Here is a 15,638-nt window from a genome sequence, read left to right as displayed (position 1 = left end):
GATCGTATCACTATGTCAAACTCGGAGTCGACTCGTTTTAAGACGCTAGTCAGCTCGGCGAGTTGGACAACATGAGCGGGCAACAAGGCCCTCCGCCAAAACCTAAACGCTCGGGCGGCTGTCTATGAGGAGACTAAAAAGACCGCGTTTTCTTTTTCTCTCGCCCATATTTTGTACCTGTAGCGCCCGAAAGCTGAGGAAACACTTTCATACATCAAAATCATATTTTTGTTCTCTGAGTCACACCTCCTCCTCTGGAAACACTTGAACACGTTGAACGCTTTTGTCCCCAGTGTTTGTGATTCTCCACCGGGATTTTGGTAAGAAAGTTTGCAAGTCTGCGCTTTTGAGTTTTTTCTTTTCAGTGGTGCTAAAACTGCTATTGTTTTTAATTATATTTGCGTATCCGTGTTTTACTAATGGAGTGCTGAGGGTTTAAAAGTGTGTATTTTAATGCGGTACTGGAAGTCGTTCTCTTGACTCCATGCCCTCTTTGTTTTGTACTTGTTATGAGGTGTGCCTGAGGAAACTTTTTGCACTGAAGATATCTATTTTTGGCGTTAATTTGGAAGAGAAAGTTTATGTCTAGGATGAAGATTAGGTCTTATATAGTCTCTGTATTTAGAGCAAAATTTATAATTAGTTAGTTGATGAATTACTTCATATCGTGCAATGGTTTACCCTTTTCTTCAAAATTTTTGAAGAATGTTCAGTTATTCGATGATGATCAAGTGAATTAATGTACTTGCAAGCAAATGGATTTGGTTTACTCATTTGGATGTTGGGAAAAACAAAAGTTTATGCTAAATTTTCTGAGGAGTTTGAATGTAACACTGGTTACTGGCAAAGGTGGAGATGATTTAGTCTATGAAATTTACAGTGTCATTTGGAAATTGAATGATCACGAGCTTTTTAAAACTTATTCTGCAGCCAAAACTGATACAGATTCCAGAGCATACAGAATCCTCTGTTATCTCTATCTGTGAACAAGAAGGCAAAGACCTGATTCAGGACAACAGTATCCATGGCTCGAGCATCTCAGATCTTCAGAAATATGAAAAGGCTACCATTATATCTTCAAAGAATGTCACTCTCTATTGCCCCTCATATTAGCCCAACTGATTCAGCAAGTGATAACCGCTTTCTCCGCCATAGTTCACCTGATCCAAAAGTGCATGACCACTACAATGTTCTCCATTTCCCTGAAACCCGTATTTCCACCCTTCCAAATGGCATTCGTGTTGCCACAGAGACCTCTCCATCATCTGCATTACACACAGCCTCTGTTGGTGTTTGGATTGATGCTGGAAGCCGCTTTGAGACCCCAGAAACCAATGGTACAGCACACTTTTTAGAGCATATGATCTTTAAGGGTACTGCTCATCGCTCAGCCCGTGATATTGAAGTGGAAATAGAGAACATGGGTGCCCGTCTAAATGCCTATACTTCTCGTGAGCAGACCACCTTTTATGCTAATGTTTTAAGTGATGATGTCCCTGTTGCAATCGACATTCTTGCCGATATTTTACAGAATTCTTGCTTCTCCAACCGTGCCATTGAAAGGGAACGTGGTGTTATCCTTCGAGAAATGGAAGAAGTATGTGTGTTTTTTTCATTGTTTTCTTTTCTTTGAAGTGGATTATTGTGAGAGTTCCTAGGTTCCCAACAGCACACTGAGGTTTGCTAGCACTTCTGTTTGGCATAAGTGTGAGATCCTTTTGGAGGTACTATTGTGCATGATTTCCTTCTGTTGGGTCCATGACTGCCAAGTATGAGAATTGAGCAATCATGGGATTCTGCTTTTTGAAACAATATATTTTGTTGTTTCTAGTAATTCATTGATTAGACAGGTGCAAGGCCAGATAGAAGAAGTGATATTTGATCACTTACATGCAGCCGCATTCCAAAATCATCCACTGGGGTACACAATTTTAGGTCCAACAGAGAATATCCAGACTATCTCAAAGGGTGATTTGTATGACTATATTTCTAAGCATTACACCGGGCCTCGGATGGTAACTAAACCTTCCCAACTCAATACTTTTTTTCTTTTTTCGCTTTGCTTTTTTTTTGCCTACGGGCTCTTAAATGTGTTGTCCACTAGGTTGTATCTGCAGCTGGTGCAGTAAAACATGAGGAGGTGGTTAGCCAAGTGATTAGATTGTTTAATAAACATTCAACAGATCCAACCATGGCAGCCCAGCTTGTTGAGAGAAATCCAGCTGTCTTTACTGCATCTGAGGTCATTTATCACTCATTTGCCTCTTTCCTTTTTAGAGAGAGAGAATTTTCCCTTGCGCTAATGTTTTTTTTTTAATGAACTGCTTGATCATCATCCAAAAAAAAAGATGCTTGCTTCTTAATTGTATAGGTTCGGGTGGCCAACGACAACTTGCCCATTGCACATTTTATAGTTGCTTTCAAGGGGACCTCTTGGACTGATCCAAACTCCATTCCACTAATGGTTATCCAAAGCTTGTTAGGATCATGGAACAGAAGTGTTGGTGTGGGTAATTTATCAGGGTAAGACCTTCTGAATTGAAGGTGAACATGCTTCTTAAGCTTCTGTTCCTGATACAGATACTTCCGAAAATTCTAAAAATGTATACAGTGGAGATTGAAGATTTATCTGTAAGTTAGGAAGCATGCACATAAAATCTGTACCTCTCCTTCTAGCACTATTGGTGCTTTACTAACACACATGGATTTTTAACTTTTTTCCTTCCAGGTCCCCATTCATTCATTTATGATCTCTTTTAATATCTAAAGAGAGAAAATGTAGTTCCTTATACATTGCATTTTACATATCAGTTTATTTTTTAATTAAGTGTTTCAGTGATATCATTTACCCTAATGATCAGATCAGAGCTTGCTCGTAAAATCAGCAATAACAATCTGGCAGAGAGTATGATGGCCTTCAATACTAATTATTGTGATATGGGGCTGTTTGGAATGTATGCTACTGCAGCAGTAAGCACTACTAAGGCTTATACTTATTGTGACTTGTTTCTTATGAATGCATGATTTTTTTAAACAAAAAGAAAAAAAGGATGAGCTCAGAAATTAGTGCTGTGGGCTATTGAAAGGCTTCTTATAAATTAGTTTCCATCATTCCATACCAAACAATTTTTGTTGCAGCCTGACTGCTTGCCTGATCTGTCACTTGCAATAATGGAAGATCTAAGAAGAATGGCATCCCAGATTTCAGATGTAGAAGTTGTGAGAGCCCGAAATCAGGTCAGTGCTTGGATTGTTTGTGTTTTATGACTGTGTATCTATGGGTAGTTTGTTAATGTGATGTCTTGAACTATTGCTTAAAATAGTTTTGAACATTTTGAAGTTTTTGTTCATTATAATGAAATTTCTCTGGTAGTGCATAGAAATTTAATGTTGTCCTTTTGGAGTACAACTGATTCTTTGGACGATCAACCATTCCTTTACAATTGAAAATGCAGCTAAAATCAGCTATGATGCTTCATATTGATGGAACCAGTGCTGTTGCAGAAAATAATGGACGTCAGGTAAATGGAGATTATATTGCAGTACTGTCATTAGTTGTGACCTATGTTCGGCTCATATGATGTGTGTACATGTTGCATAAACTTCAAAGCCTTTTGGGTTGGCTGCAGCTGCTCACGTACGGACGGGTAGTTCCATTCTTGGAACTATTTGCACGCATTGATGCTGTTGATGCTGCTACAGTCATGGAAACTGCTCAGAATTTCATTGTTGATAAGGTGAGGGATTAAAGACACAACACTTTCACTATAACATGCATAAACAAACCTTTTACATCCAGGTACTTTAAGGCAGCATCTAACATTCGGATCTTGTTTTCTATCCAGGATGTTGCAATTGCTGCGCTAGGCCCAATTCATCAATTGCCTGATTACTCTTGGTTTCGTTCTGAGACATGCTTGAAATAGAAAGGTTCTTCCCTTACCAGTTGAAGATTTCCTCGTGCCAAAGTATTGTTGACATCGAAAGGGTTCCCTCGTTGACGTTGTAAAAGTGCCAGTAACTGCAGAGGGAAAAATCTATCTTCACACTCTCCCTAAAGCTAAAGACACCGAGCTGATTCAGATGAAGTCTATCAATACGATTCATCTTTCTGGGGTGGGTTTTGGTTCATTTTTCACTTGCAAATTCAAACTATTTGTATTAATACAGTGGCAACAGTTACAATTTCGTAGTGATGTTTTCATATTCTTCTAAGTCGATCCTGCATGTATTCAACTTGTTTGTATTTTTGCTGCTGTTAAGCGCAATGTGAATAATGGTTAATCCGTACTGATTACCAGATTACCTAATAATATTTAAGATAATTTTATAATTTTCTCTTTCACCATTCTCTTTTATAGAGATTAGGAGAAAATTTCTATTATGCAAGGAGGTGGAATAACCTACTCCATTTCCTCTTAATCTTTATATATGTATATATATTATTTATCATTTTTTTAATAATACTTGTTTGTACGAGTATTTTGATATTTTTAGAAATTTTAAAAGAATATTTTGTTTTATCTATTTCTTTACCCATTTACCTAATTTTGTTTTGTCCTCAACAACTCTTAAAATATATATATATATATATATAAAATAAATTCTTTATACCTTATGTGGATAATCGGTTAATAATTTGATAGCCGGTATATAAGTAAATGGATAAATTCTTACGTGGGTTAAGAATTTTTTTATATTATTTTTTAATTAAATAATCAAATAATATCAAATAATCGGTTAGAATTGCCACCTTGGAATGGGGCCACTCGTAAACCTCGAGAGATAGACAGAACTGCTGGATGCCACGTTTCCTGCAGTGCTTGCCCTTGCCCTGCACCTCACTCCTTTCAGTTTTCGCTTCTCTTTGCCTCGTCTCACTGATTCCCTCGTACGTTACATCGAACTCTCATCTCCTCTTTTTCCGGCGTATCTCCTGGCCCGCGAGAATCAAATATCTAATTGATTACGGTGCTTTCTCCTGCCCGTGTCCCTGATTTGAGATCTCTGTGCTGCTGGGAGTAGTGACATCGTCTTTTTCTTTCGTCTTCACTATCTCCTTGGTTAGGTATCTCTAAAGACCGCCGCCGCTCCCCACCCCACCCCTCCGCCGCAGAATGTCGAAGAACGAAACAACTTGCGCTGCATGCAAGCGGCAAAGGCGGACTTGCAGCAGCGACTGCCCTCTGCGCCCCTACTTCGCGGCGGAACCGCTTATAAAGGAATACGAGCACCTACATCGCTTGTTCCGCCCCGATTACATGCGGAAGCTGGTCCGCTCGATTGAGCCGCCTCTCCGAGACGACGCCGTCCGGGCTCTCGTCTTTGAAGCCGACGCTTGGATAAGTGACCCCGTGCATGGCTGTCTTGGCAACATCAACGATCTTCAGAATAACATAAAGATGTTGGAGATGGAGCTGACAGCAGTGCAGCGGCTGCTTGAATTATGCCGCTACCAGCGTCCGATACCTCCTCCTTTAATGGTGGTTTCCTTCTTCACGTCTTTAGGTTTTTGTAATATATATTTCCATCTTTCTTTGATTCTTCCGGGGATCGATCTTTTCGTTTTCTTGATTCTTTGTTTGTTTCTTTCTTGATCAGAACTTCGTAATGTTCTCTTTAAGTTTGATTTATTTTTGCTGCATCGTGTAGATTCAAGCAAAAACCGGCGCTGGTGATCAGCTTCAGCATGCATTCACTTCATCCGGCGCTGAGCAGTTCGATGCCGCCCATTATCAGCAGCTAGCGGTCAATAGCAATTGGGCAAGATCGATCCCTCTTCATTTTTTGCTTCCAGATTTTAATTAGTATTTGTTTTAAAACTACCACGTTAATTAATTATTGATAGAATTTCGATTAGAATGAATTGACATGGATACGAACAGAAAAATAGTACTTGATTGTCTTTCTCCTGGAACTAGCAGTCAGAAGAATTATGCACGGCAATGACAAACATGCTTCCGGCTTCAATGACCGAGGACGACGACCCTGACCGACATGAAATGAAACTGTGCACCTCCCGACAAGATCCGTCTTGCAGTTATAACTAGAGTACTCGTTGAAAATCAGGTATTTATCCATCCCATCCCATCGATTCTTCTCCTTCTTTTCGTTCAGGTTTTCGATATAAAACTTACTGCCATTATATAATTGCAGTGCCGTCTCTGCAGCAATCCGCCTATAAATGGCCTTTGTGTATCCATCCTTTGATCTTGTTTTCTGTTCCAAAACTGGCCTCTGTGTCCTGTTTTTTCTTAGACCTACTTTAATCGACTCAGACATTGGATCCCAATATTGTGTTCGTCACTGAATTGTTAGTTTATTGTAAGTAGTAAGTGGAGCTGAGTTTTATTTGTTAGTTTATGTAACTAGTAAAACTGATATAACACTATTGATATTATATTAGATGTGGGTAAGACAAATCAATTATTCCAGTCTCTGGATCACTTTTGGTGCTCCTTTCAAGCACCAAGAATGTACAGATTTTGAATGATCAGCAGCATCTCCGTCCCAATGGTTGCTGTTGGCAAGTTCAGGTTTCAGCTCCATTGAAAGCAATCAAAGTTAAGGCCTTCCAAGTTTCACCAAACATCTCCATCAATGAAACTGTACTGGGAACTTCATGGATTTCATCTCATTTCTTCTTTCCTCCCCTCGCTACGTCCGATTACAGGTGGTGGGTGTATTGATGATGCGTTTTACGCATCATTCAATACAGTTGCGAATATCAATTATGGTCGGTGTATTGTTGGATAGTCTCGAATTTGATACAGAAAGGGGAAGGAAGTAGTGGTCGTGGGTTCGTTCTGGTATTCGTTTTTCCTAATCGTGTTCGGAAACGTTAAGAAATCCGCCAATGGAGTCGCTTTATCTTCCACAGCAGCAGCGGTACCACACAGCTCGGCTACCGCTGGCAGCAACAAAGAAGAGAGCGTTCCGTTTTGTTAGTTGTATACATTCCTGTACACTGGGCCCATCTTGTGGTCTCGTAAAGCCCAGCTACCCTACCACATGGCTATTAATTCGAGGCCCGTGGGACCACCCTGAATACCTCTGCAACTAAAGACAGCAAGACGATTGTAGTGGGCCCACCACTTACTTCTTCCTCTCGGAAAAATAGTTACCATACAAGGGAATTGTTTTTCCTCGAATCGGACGGACGTAGTTCAATACGCGCCCCGACACGTTATTTCGCTTGTCTTCATGAATGCCTTGAATTTACATACCTGCCCCAACGTCTCTGTCCTCCTCTAACGTCTCTCTTTCTTTCTACCTTCCCCATCCCAGTATTTATAATGAACTCGTTTTTTCTGTACATGCTCCGCTTACCGTTTCCTGCTTCTCTCTATCTCTCTTCTCCTATTTCCGAAAATGCTGCGTCTGACGTCGCTCTTTCTGTTCTCTCTGTTCAGTTTCTTCGATTTCGTTTCTGCGATTGGGTCTCCGGATGTTTACCCATTGCTGGAGTTCAAGTCGTCGGCGGACTCTGCGGATTTTCTCTCGTCGTGGTCCGAGGCCACGGATCCCTGCTCTGGTTCCTGGGTGGGTGTCACTTGCCGCAATGCCAGAGTCACTCGACTTGTTTTACAGGCCATGAACCTTACCGGTTCCATCCAGGCATTGACTCGTCTCGACCAGCTGAGACTCCTCTCTCTTCAGCACAACAATCTTTCCACCACTTCGAAGCCTGCGGCGCTCGACTTGTCTGGTTTAAAAAACATGAAGCTTCTCTATCTGTCGTTTAACGGGTTCTCAGGAAACTTCCCAGCTGGAATCAGCTCCCTCCATCGCCTCCGCCGGCTGGACCTCTCCCACAATCGCTTCTCGGGTCATATCCCCGGGGAAGAGTTGAGCCAGCTGACGCATTTGGTGACGCTTCTGTTGGAGGAGAATTCCTTCACTGGGCCTTTGACGAACATTCCGGCAGCCCTCTCCGATTTCAACGTCTCCGGTAACAACCTTGTCGGGGGAATCCCGAAAGTGGTCTCTTTTTTCCCGGTGGAGTCTTTTCTTGGAAATCAGAACCTGTGCGGAAACCCTTTGCCCGTGAATTGCTCGAGAAAGCCCCTCGGGAGCGACCCCCTGCCTTTGTCTCTGTTAGGCAACGAGCACCGGAGGCCGAAGCTGACCCGAAATCTTCTGTTACTAATCATCGTCGCTGATGTTCTCGCTCTACTCATGATCATGGCCTTGTTCTTCTTCTGCTGCTACCGATGCGCCAAAAGGGCGGAGGGCCCGCCGAAGAAACAATGGCAAGTGAGTAGCAACACAGGGGGCAATAGGGAGAGAAAACGTGGAGGTATAGAGGAGGAAATGGTGTTTTTCGAGGGCTGCGAGGGATTCCAGCGAGTGGAGGACCTGCTCCGAGCATCGGCGGAGATGCTGGGTAAAGGGGTCGTAGGGACCACCTACAAGGCGGTGATGGAGGGGGGGAAGGTGGTGGTGGTGAAGCGGGTGAGAGAGAGGAGGAACGGGAAAGAAGTGTGGCCAACGTTAAGGGAGGTGGGTAGATTAAGGCACGACAATGTGATCGCGCTCCGGGCATTCTACTCCTCCAAAGACGAGATGCTCCTGGTATACGACTTCCTCCATAGCGGCAGCCTTCACTCCCTGCTACATGGTCAGTTTCCTCTCTCCTTTGCGCGTAATTACATATATTTGTTAAATAAATCCTCCCTTCGCGCCTCGAAATTTTGCAAGAAAATGAACAATGATGCATTTGTCTGATATTTGATACTGCCCTGGGAAAGAAAGAGGATTTTTTTGTATTTCCAGTATTCTGCTGTAACCGCTGAACAAACCAGAACTGTAACTCTTGGATTCCCCTGTTTCACCAATTATTGCATGAACATGTTCGATGAAATGACTGACAAGTAAGACCAAAGATTTCCGAGTTACAACCGTTGCGCCGCTGTTGTATCATGTATGTGCCGAAGTCAGTGCATTGTGATTGAAGTTCAAAGAAAATCTGTAGATCAGAGTTCGTGTTTTCTTCTGGTTGTGTCGCCGTATCCTACACTATTCTGGCCTAGGAGAATCCTTTACAATTTGTCCTTTCCACCTGAAGAAAATTTCAAGGTCCGAGCTGTTTGATCCCAACGTTATGTCGTCTTTCCTTGTATTACAGGTAACAGGGGACCAGGACGAACCCCTCTTGGATGGACAACAAGACTGAAGCTAGCCGCAGGGGCTGCGCAGGGCCTGGCCTTCCTCCACGACTCATGCCAGGCAAAGATGGCCCATGGTCATCTAACATCGTCCAACATCTTGGTCGACAGGAACTGGCATGCTTGCATCTCAGATTTCGGACTCCACCTCCTCCTCCCTCCATCGTCAGCATCATTTTCACCCAGCAAAGCTTACAAGGCTCCGGAACTAGTGGCCGGCAGTAACAATCACCACAGCAATAAAGTCCCCCAAAAGTGTGATGTGTACAGCTTCGGGGTAATTCTTCTGGAGATGCTAACTGGGAAAATGCCTGGTGACGGAGAAGTCGACCTAGTAAAGTGGGTGCGGGGTACGGTAAGGGAAGAATGGACGTCGGAAGTTTTTGATCTGGAGCTGTTAAGGGAGAGAGAAATGGAGGAAGAGATGGTAGGCCTGTTACAGGTGGCCTTACTCTGCCTGGCTCCAGAGCCCAGAGACCGTCCGAAGATGGGCATCGTTCATAAGATGATCGAAGAGATAGGAGCCAGAGGAAGCAGCGGGAGAAGGTGTGGAGGGCTCTCCTCTCCGGCGACTTACCTCTCTTCCTCTGGTTCTTCGCCCGTCCTGTCGGATGACGCGGCCCCCAACAGGAATTTGTTCTGATTTTTCTTATTCGTTTGGTTGATCATCGATGATTCAGAAATCGGTAGTACTAGAAGATTATTATTGCATACGGTACCTTCGCTTATTTGTATTGAATGGAAACTCCGGAGGCTGGTAAAATAAAAGAGGAATCCCGTGAATTTCTGGATTGGAGATTTGGTCAAGGTGGTTGTTCAGATTTCAAGAGTCTCCACGAGAATCGATGTGTTACCGGGGCCCTCCGGGCACAAACTTTTGCAGGCTCTGTTGAGCTTGATTCTGACCTGTGACTGTGCTCGCCCATGGCTCGGCGTCCGTTGTGTTGATTGCTCTGAATTGTTTTTCCATTTGGTGATAAATCCTATGGTGTCTATTAAATACTCGTACACCAAACATCAAATCTAGTAGCTGGTCTTGGAATCTCCTACCCAAGAGAGCTCTCTCGGATGAGGAATCATTGGAGGCTTTGAATCGATCTCGAAGATTTCCCCCAATGGCACTCGACATTCTTTAGTGTATAGCAAGGGTGCATCGAACTGAGCCATCTCAAATCAGGTTCAAGAATCGTTTTAAGTTCACGAGTGATTTCGACCGAACCATAGTTCACGAGTTCACGAGTGAGGACAAATCTTGAAGGATCATTTAAGCAAACTTTGTAGAAACCAATCTGAATCTATATGAACCATCTTGTCATCTATGGTCCAATCACCCAACAGAACGATTCGCGTCCCAAACCTTTACAAAGGATCTTACAGAGATGGATCAAATGAAATGTACTCGCCGCACAGAAGTTTCATATTTAGGACTACTGTTAAGCAAGCTTTGTGTTATAAAACGAATCCTTCTGCAAATATTACATACTTCTTGAGGAATTCAGTAAGAAAGAAAAACTTAGTAAAATTCGTTGAAACGAATCCTACTGCCCTTCCGATGCTAGATAATTCTTCTGCAAACGTTGATAAATCCTACATTTCACCTCCAAACTCAATAAGGAACTCCATTACAGACCTAGAAACTAGAGAGTAAACATGAAAGATAATAAAGCAGAACATAAAACATCATGCCAAGATTGAAATGGTTGATCATCTTGCTTTATTGAGACTGATTACATATCTCCAGTTGAAAATTTGAAGTCACTGGGAAAAAACGTTTGAACAAAGTTAATCAGGTCCTTCTCATAATACACCAACGTTTGCACCAAAAGTATACAGTTTCTGAAGGCTATTTTGAAGCATCTGTTGGAGGGTGTTCTTCCTGCTTGTTCCCTGACATTGCTGCAGTTGCAGCGGCAGTCACGGCAGCTGCTGCTGCTCCCAACTTTATGCCTCCTGCAGCCTTCATAACACCAGCCACCTTGGCGAATGCTGCAATCCCACCCACGGCCACAGCCCTCAATGCAACTGTTGGCTTTATCACCATTTTGGTACCTAAAACAACCAGCATCCATATAACAAAACTTATTTCATAGCTTCAGAAAAATTATTCAACATCTATAAAGAAAAACCTAATTTAACAAATATAGTTTCAAAAAACAAAATATAGCCAAAGAGTCAAGTTCAGGTACTCTTCAGCTCTAACAATGAAATGTAAATCCAGCTACACATGTTTTTATACTTGAAGAGAACAACCTCACATGGGTAATATAAAAAAATCATCAAGTTATTAGTTGGGAAGATGTCTACTAACTTAATTAGTCATTTGGCGTTGATGGACTAAGACACAACTTTAAAATGGTATCAGAGAGATTTCTACCTTATTGGGCCCAACTTGTGTCTTACTAAGTTTGTACCCTATTTGTGTTGTTCACATCTTAGGCCTGTTTTCCCTTTGAGTAGGCTGGGGCGCAAGAGGTGGTTGCAGTGGGAAGAATCTCACATGGGTTAATATCAGAAAAAATCATGTGTTTATAAGTAAGAAGAGTTCTCCTAATTTGGCTACTCATATTAGAATAGACTTGGACTCAACTTTAGCACTACTAAAGAATGTGAAGAAGTGAACCCTTGGTGGAAATGTTTGTCAACCTGGAAGATGCCAGCTGTCAGCTCAAGAAGTGATTCCTCTAGAGGAAGATTTAACTTCACTTGTCAAAGAGTCATCCACCATCGAATGAGGTGTTCTCTTTACAAATGAAGTGTCCTCTTTATAATGAATCTATTGAATTTACAGAAAGATCCCTCTTCTTTCACTAATTCACAAATGATTCAAAGCAAAACCATAGATTTCATTGACTAGATTGATTATCCTTTTTGAAACCTTCTACAACTGAACTTTATGTTAATTATATTTCAGGATGCTAACAAAAAAAAAATCATAAGAAGAAAAAAGAATTAATCTATTCCTTCTCAACACATAACTTCAAAAAAATGGCAACTATCCCCAAAAGCTTCAACTGCTGAAACTTGCCCCTTGGATCAATGGTCACATACCAGTGTGTGCCAATAGATATCATGTTCGGGACTCACTTTCTCTAATACAATCCAATTCTCATAAGGACTTAACTGTTGTTGGAAAATTGTTTACTACATGAGAACCCAAGATGTAAAAGGTCATCAAGAAGTATAATTCCCAATGAAAACTATACACTCATAATTACCAGATTCAAAAGAAACAGTCATTCAACTAAACGAAGGAAAAAAAGAAATATAACAAGACACAATGGGAAAACCAAATAAATAAATATATATATATATAATATTTGCTCCAGACAATGGCAAAGAAATCCTCCATCAGTACAATATAATTACACCAAATGAGAAATTAAGAACCTGTTTCTTTTAGGCATAGAGCCACCACACACGCTAGCATAAAGCCCTGTTCCTCTCTTTTAATGAATTCTCATCTTCGCATTGTTATAAAAAAAAACAAAATAAAAAATATCCACCACAGCTCCAGTCCAAAGTTTACAGGAAACATATCTTGCAATCTGCAACAGTTGCAAATCAGCTATTTAAAGAGGGCACTCGCCGATGGCATCTTGATGTTGGGTATTCACTTCCCTTGTTAAGCATTTATCAAATAATATCAGTTCAATAAGTGTCTGTTCAATTGGAAAGGAAAGTTGTTGTCCAAAGGGGATATGATCTCTCTTGTAAAATACCCTGGCAGGCCTCCTCCTATACTCTCTGCCTTAAATGCCTAACAAGTGTTACAAAGAGGCGATCAAACACAGATTTATTTTGCTAGGGTCCTCTAATAGTTTCAAATTCCATTTAGTAAAGTGGAAAAAAATTGCAAGCGTACGAAGGATGGCAGTCTGGGTATTAAGAGATTATGGCAAATGCATGAGGCACTTCTTGCCAATTTGATTTGGAGATTTTGTAATGAAAAAGGTGCATAGTGGAAAATGTGGGTGTCACGAAATACAATTATATTTGGGATAGCAAGCATCTCAAATAAAAGGGTCTCCATGTTGTGGAAAGAATCCTCCAACTGGGTACCTCAGTTTTGGAAGGACTGCTGGTAGAGGGAGAATCTGTTAACTGAACTATTTCCTGCCCTCTTCAACCTGGCCCAGACAAGGTTGCCTGGGTGACATCAATTCAAAGATATATTGGAGGGGCCTCCAGCATAGACAGAACTTAAAGGGATAATGGAATCATTGAAGCCAGCACACTCATGAACATTCTTGAGAGACAATACATATGAGAACTTGGGCGGACATAATTATATGGAAATAGACTCCCAATGGAGTTTTCACTGTTGCCTCCTAGTATAAGTGAAGGAACTCTGGTGTGCAACCTGTTGGCGATGCTGCTGCACTGATCAAAAAGCTGCCCCCCCCCCCCCCCCCCCCCCCCCCTCACAGTTGCAAAAAACTGAATTCTAGTATATGAGCAGCAAGGTTCCTTGATGATCAATTTTCTACATTGGCTCTGTCAGGACAGGGAGGAGACGGTTAACCACTTACTTATATGCTGGCCTTTACAGTCCATTTTGGAATCTCATTCTGCAACTTTTCGACCTGTGCAATTGCCTTCCCAACAACTTTGCTGATTTGGTAGTTCGGTGCTCTGCCCTCTGTTTCCTCCTTCATGTGAATCTGCACTGGTGCACAATATTTGCCACCATCTCTAGGTACTTTGGAATTAAAGGAAACAAGGGAGTTTCAGACATAAAGTCCATTAAGCAAGTAACTGAAAATACAACTCACCTCATTCTTGCCTAGATTAACACAGGTTGAGTTTGCTAAATTTCAGAGCTCCTACGTCCACTGGATCTAGGCTCTTGTTGCTGTCCTTGGACTACTGGAGCACCATTAAACTGTTGCCTGGTAACTCGCTTCTCTTTGCTCTCTCATATTGTCATTCATCGGCTGGAGAATTAGCTTTTTGTGCAAGATTGTAATTAGTGTTTCTGTTTTTCTTCTTAAGCTTCCTTTTGTAATCTGGGCTAACCCCTACATTGGGGGGTGCCCCTTGTATCTTCTTTCCCTCTAAATATAATTCTCTCCCGTTTTAAAACAGAAGGTAGAAGAATCACCAGTAACAAAGCTCTAATGACCAGCAGCACTAAGATAACCTTGATATGAAATACAAGATTAAAATAGATACTCAAAGGGATCTTAAGAGTGCACCGATGAGGCTGTTGACATTCAAAGATTGGAAACATTTTTTACTTGGATCACACTGATTTTTTTTTTTTTTTTAAACAGCCCTGATCACACTGATAATGTTCAAGTCATGATAGAAGGATTGACGAAGTAGTCATAGAGGAGAACTGAGAGATTGACTATGAATTTAAACTAAGTCTTTTGAGTTGAAAATAGTAGACCATGCACATTATGAGAATAAACATCAAGCAGTGATGGAGAACAAAAACATAATCACATTTCTTGGCTTAAAGCCAAATGCTTACAGACTAGCGTAAATGAAAGAATATTGTCATGTCAACGAGATGTAAAAGAATCTGATGAATCTTTGCTTTTTGGAACCAAAACTCCCCAACAGCCTCACATGGCATTTTTGGACCTTTCTTCTCTCCAACTCAGCTCAATATGTATCCAAACTATCAAGATAAGACTCCAACCATTCTTCTGAATGCCTTCCTTTGAAGAAAGGGTCTATGGTCCAGGCTGTGGAAGCCTTACACGAGATTTAAAGTCAAACCTACAATTTGTAGCCGAATAAGAATCGAAACAAAACTTGGGAATTAAGGGTTGATCCAGGAACGGAATTAAGGGTTTGCACTTTGCATCAATAATAACCTATCCTAATCAACGAGACTAGCACCAAAAAATAATAAAAAATCATGAAGACATTTCTAGATTTGGATTGTATAACAGATAAACTACAATACCCGGGTAGTGGAAAACAAATTAAACAGTTCAGAAAACCGGCGTAAACCAAAACGAGAGAATATGCAGATATTGCCAGCAATAAGGTCAAGCAAATCAAACAACTCAAAACAAAGCGTCAATATTCGAACTGAGACGGGATTAAAGACAGACTGGATTGCCGTTCAATTTAGGTACAGAGAGTCCAAGGATCCTACCACGCACAGGAATAACGCTTGCTGGTCTTTTTTTCTTGCTAGTTTGTTAGTTTGATCATTGGGAGTCTCTTGGTCGCTCCAGAGCGTGACGAAGCCTCCGATTAAACTGGCAACAGAAAAGTCCAAGATCCTTAAACATGCACACGCGTAAATAGGGTCATTTTAGCCCCAATAGCATGTATATCCCAAAATGAATACCCACATAGAAAATATATTTTTCAACTAATAAATTCAAAAATTTTATATTTACTAATTCACGAGGAACTACTCTTTAACACTCCCCTTCACGTGTAGTAGACTCTCTTTTTGTAATTTTATAAGTGGATAATTTAACTGTAAGCACTCTTTTATGGTTCTAT

General features: G+C 41.3%; 3 protein-coding genes and 1 long non-coding RNA gene across 4 annotated transcripts; 3 read left to right on the top strand and 1 right to left on the bottom strand.

The window, feature by feature from the left end:
* The first annotated feature begins 154 nt into the window (after positions 1-154).
* Positions 155-4,295, top strand: LOC137945579 (probable mitochondrial-processing peptidase subunit beta, mitochondrial). The gene is made up of 10 exons (XM_068791514.1): positions 155-320; positions 931-1,597; positions 1,851-2,015; positions 2,105-2,242; positions 2,372-2,523; positions 2,862-2,970; positions 3,139-3,237; positions 3,456-3,521; positions 3,630-3,737; positions 3,846-4,295. Exons 2-10 carry the CDS (start codon positions 1,025-1,027, stop codon positions 3,924-3,926), a joined length of 1,491 nt encoding a protein of 496 aa, XP_068647615.1. The 5' UTR covers positions 155-320; positions 931-1,024; the 3' UTR covers positions 3,927-4,295.
* Positions 4,296-5,117: 822 nt separating this feature from the next.
* Positions 5,118-5,808, top strand: LOC137946750 (LOB domain-containing protein 24-like). The gene is made up of 2 exons (XM_068793058.1): positions 5,118-5,483; positions 5,653-5,808. The coding sequence occupies exons 1-2, from the start codon at positions 5,118-5,120 to the stop codon at positions 5,806-5,808; spliced, it is 522 nt and encodes a 173-aa protein (XP_068649159.1).
* A 1,498-nt stretch (positions 5,809-7,306) lies between these two features.
* On the top strand, positions 7,307-10,308 carry LOC137946123 (probable leucine-rich repeat receptor-like protein kinase At1g68400). The gene is made up of 2 exons (XM_068792316.1): positions 7,307-8,620; positions 9,128-10,308. The coding sequence occupies exons 1-2, from the start codon at positions 7,372-7,374 to the stop codon at positions 9,808-9,810; spliced, it is 1,932 nt and encodes a 643-aa protein (XP_068648417.1). The 5' UTR covers positions 7,307-7,371; the 3' UTR covers positions 9,811-10,308.
* A 339-nt stretch (positions 10,309-10,647) lies between these two features.
* Positions 10,648-15,414, bottom strand: LOC137946984 (uncharacterized). The gene is made up of 2 exons (XR_011111096.1): positions 15,280-15,414; positions 10,648-11,216 (listed from the first exon to the last, which is right to left on the bottom strand). It is a non-coding gene; the product is annotated as an uncharacterized lncRNA (long non-coding RNA).
* Positions 15,415-15,638: the final 224 nt, after the last annotated feature.

Source organism: Aristolochia californica, unplaced genomic scaffold (genome assembly GCF_029961685.1).
Source record: "Aristolochia californica isolate CCGP_79_NKW_82.1479 unplaced genomic scaffold, dmAriCali1.0.hap1 SCAF_12, whole genome shotgun sequence".
Classification (NCBI taxonomy): Eukaryota; Viridiplantae; Streptophyta; class Magnoliopsida; order Piperales; family Aristolochiaceae; genus Aristolochia; species Aristolochia californica.
The sequence above is the reverse complement of the archived record's forward strand: the minus strand, read 5'-3'. Positions and strand labels throughout refer to the sequence as shown.

What these genes read in the sequence shown, in the direction of transcription:
- LOC137945579 (XM_068791514.1), top strand. Translation starts at nt 1,025, where the DNA reads ATGGCTCGAGCATCTCAGATCTTCAGAAATATGAAAAGGCTACCATTA. An exon ending in TCCTTCGAGAAATGGAAGAA is followed by an intron (nt 1,598 to 1,850) that starts GTATGTGTGTTT and finishes TTGATTAGACAG; the next exon opens with GTGCAAGGCCAGATAGAAGA. An exon ending in ATTACACCGGGCCTCGGATG is followed by an intron (nt 2,016 to 2,104) that starts GTAACTAAACCT and finishes GTTGTCCACTAG; the next exon opens with GTTGTATCTGCAGCTGGTGC.
- LOC137946750 (XM_068793058.1), top strand. Translation starts at nt 5,118, where the DNA reads ATGTCGAAGAACGAAACAACTTGCGCTGCATGCAAGCGGCAAAGGCGG. An exon ending in CGATACCTCCTCCTTTAATG is followed by an intron (nt 5,484 to 5,652) that starts GTGGTTTCCTTC and finishes TGCATCGTGTAG; the next exon opens with ATTCAAGCAAAAACCGGCGC.
- LOC137946123 (XM_068792316.1), top strand. Translation starts at nt 7,372, where the DNA reads ATGCTGCGTCTGACGTCGCTCTTTCTGTTCTCTCTGTTCAGTTTCTTC. An exon ending in CCTTCACTCCCTGCTACATG is followed by an intron (nt 8,621 to 9,127) that starts GTCAGTTTCCTC and finishes CTTGTATTACAG; the next exon opens with GTAACAGGGGACCAGGACGA.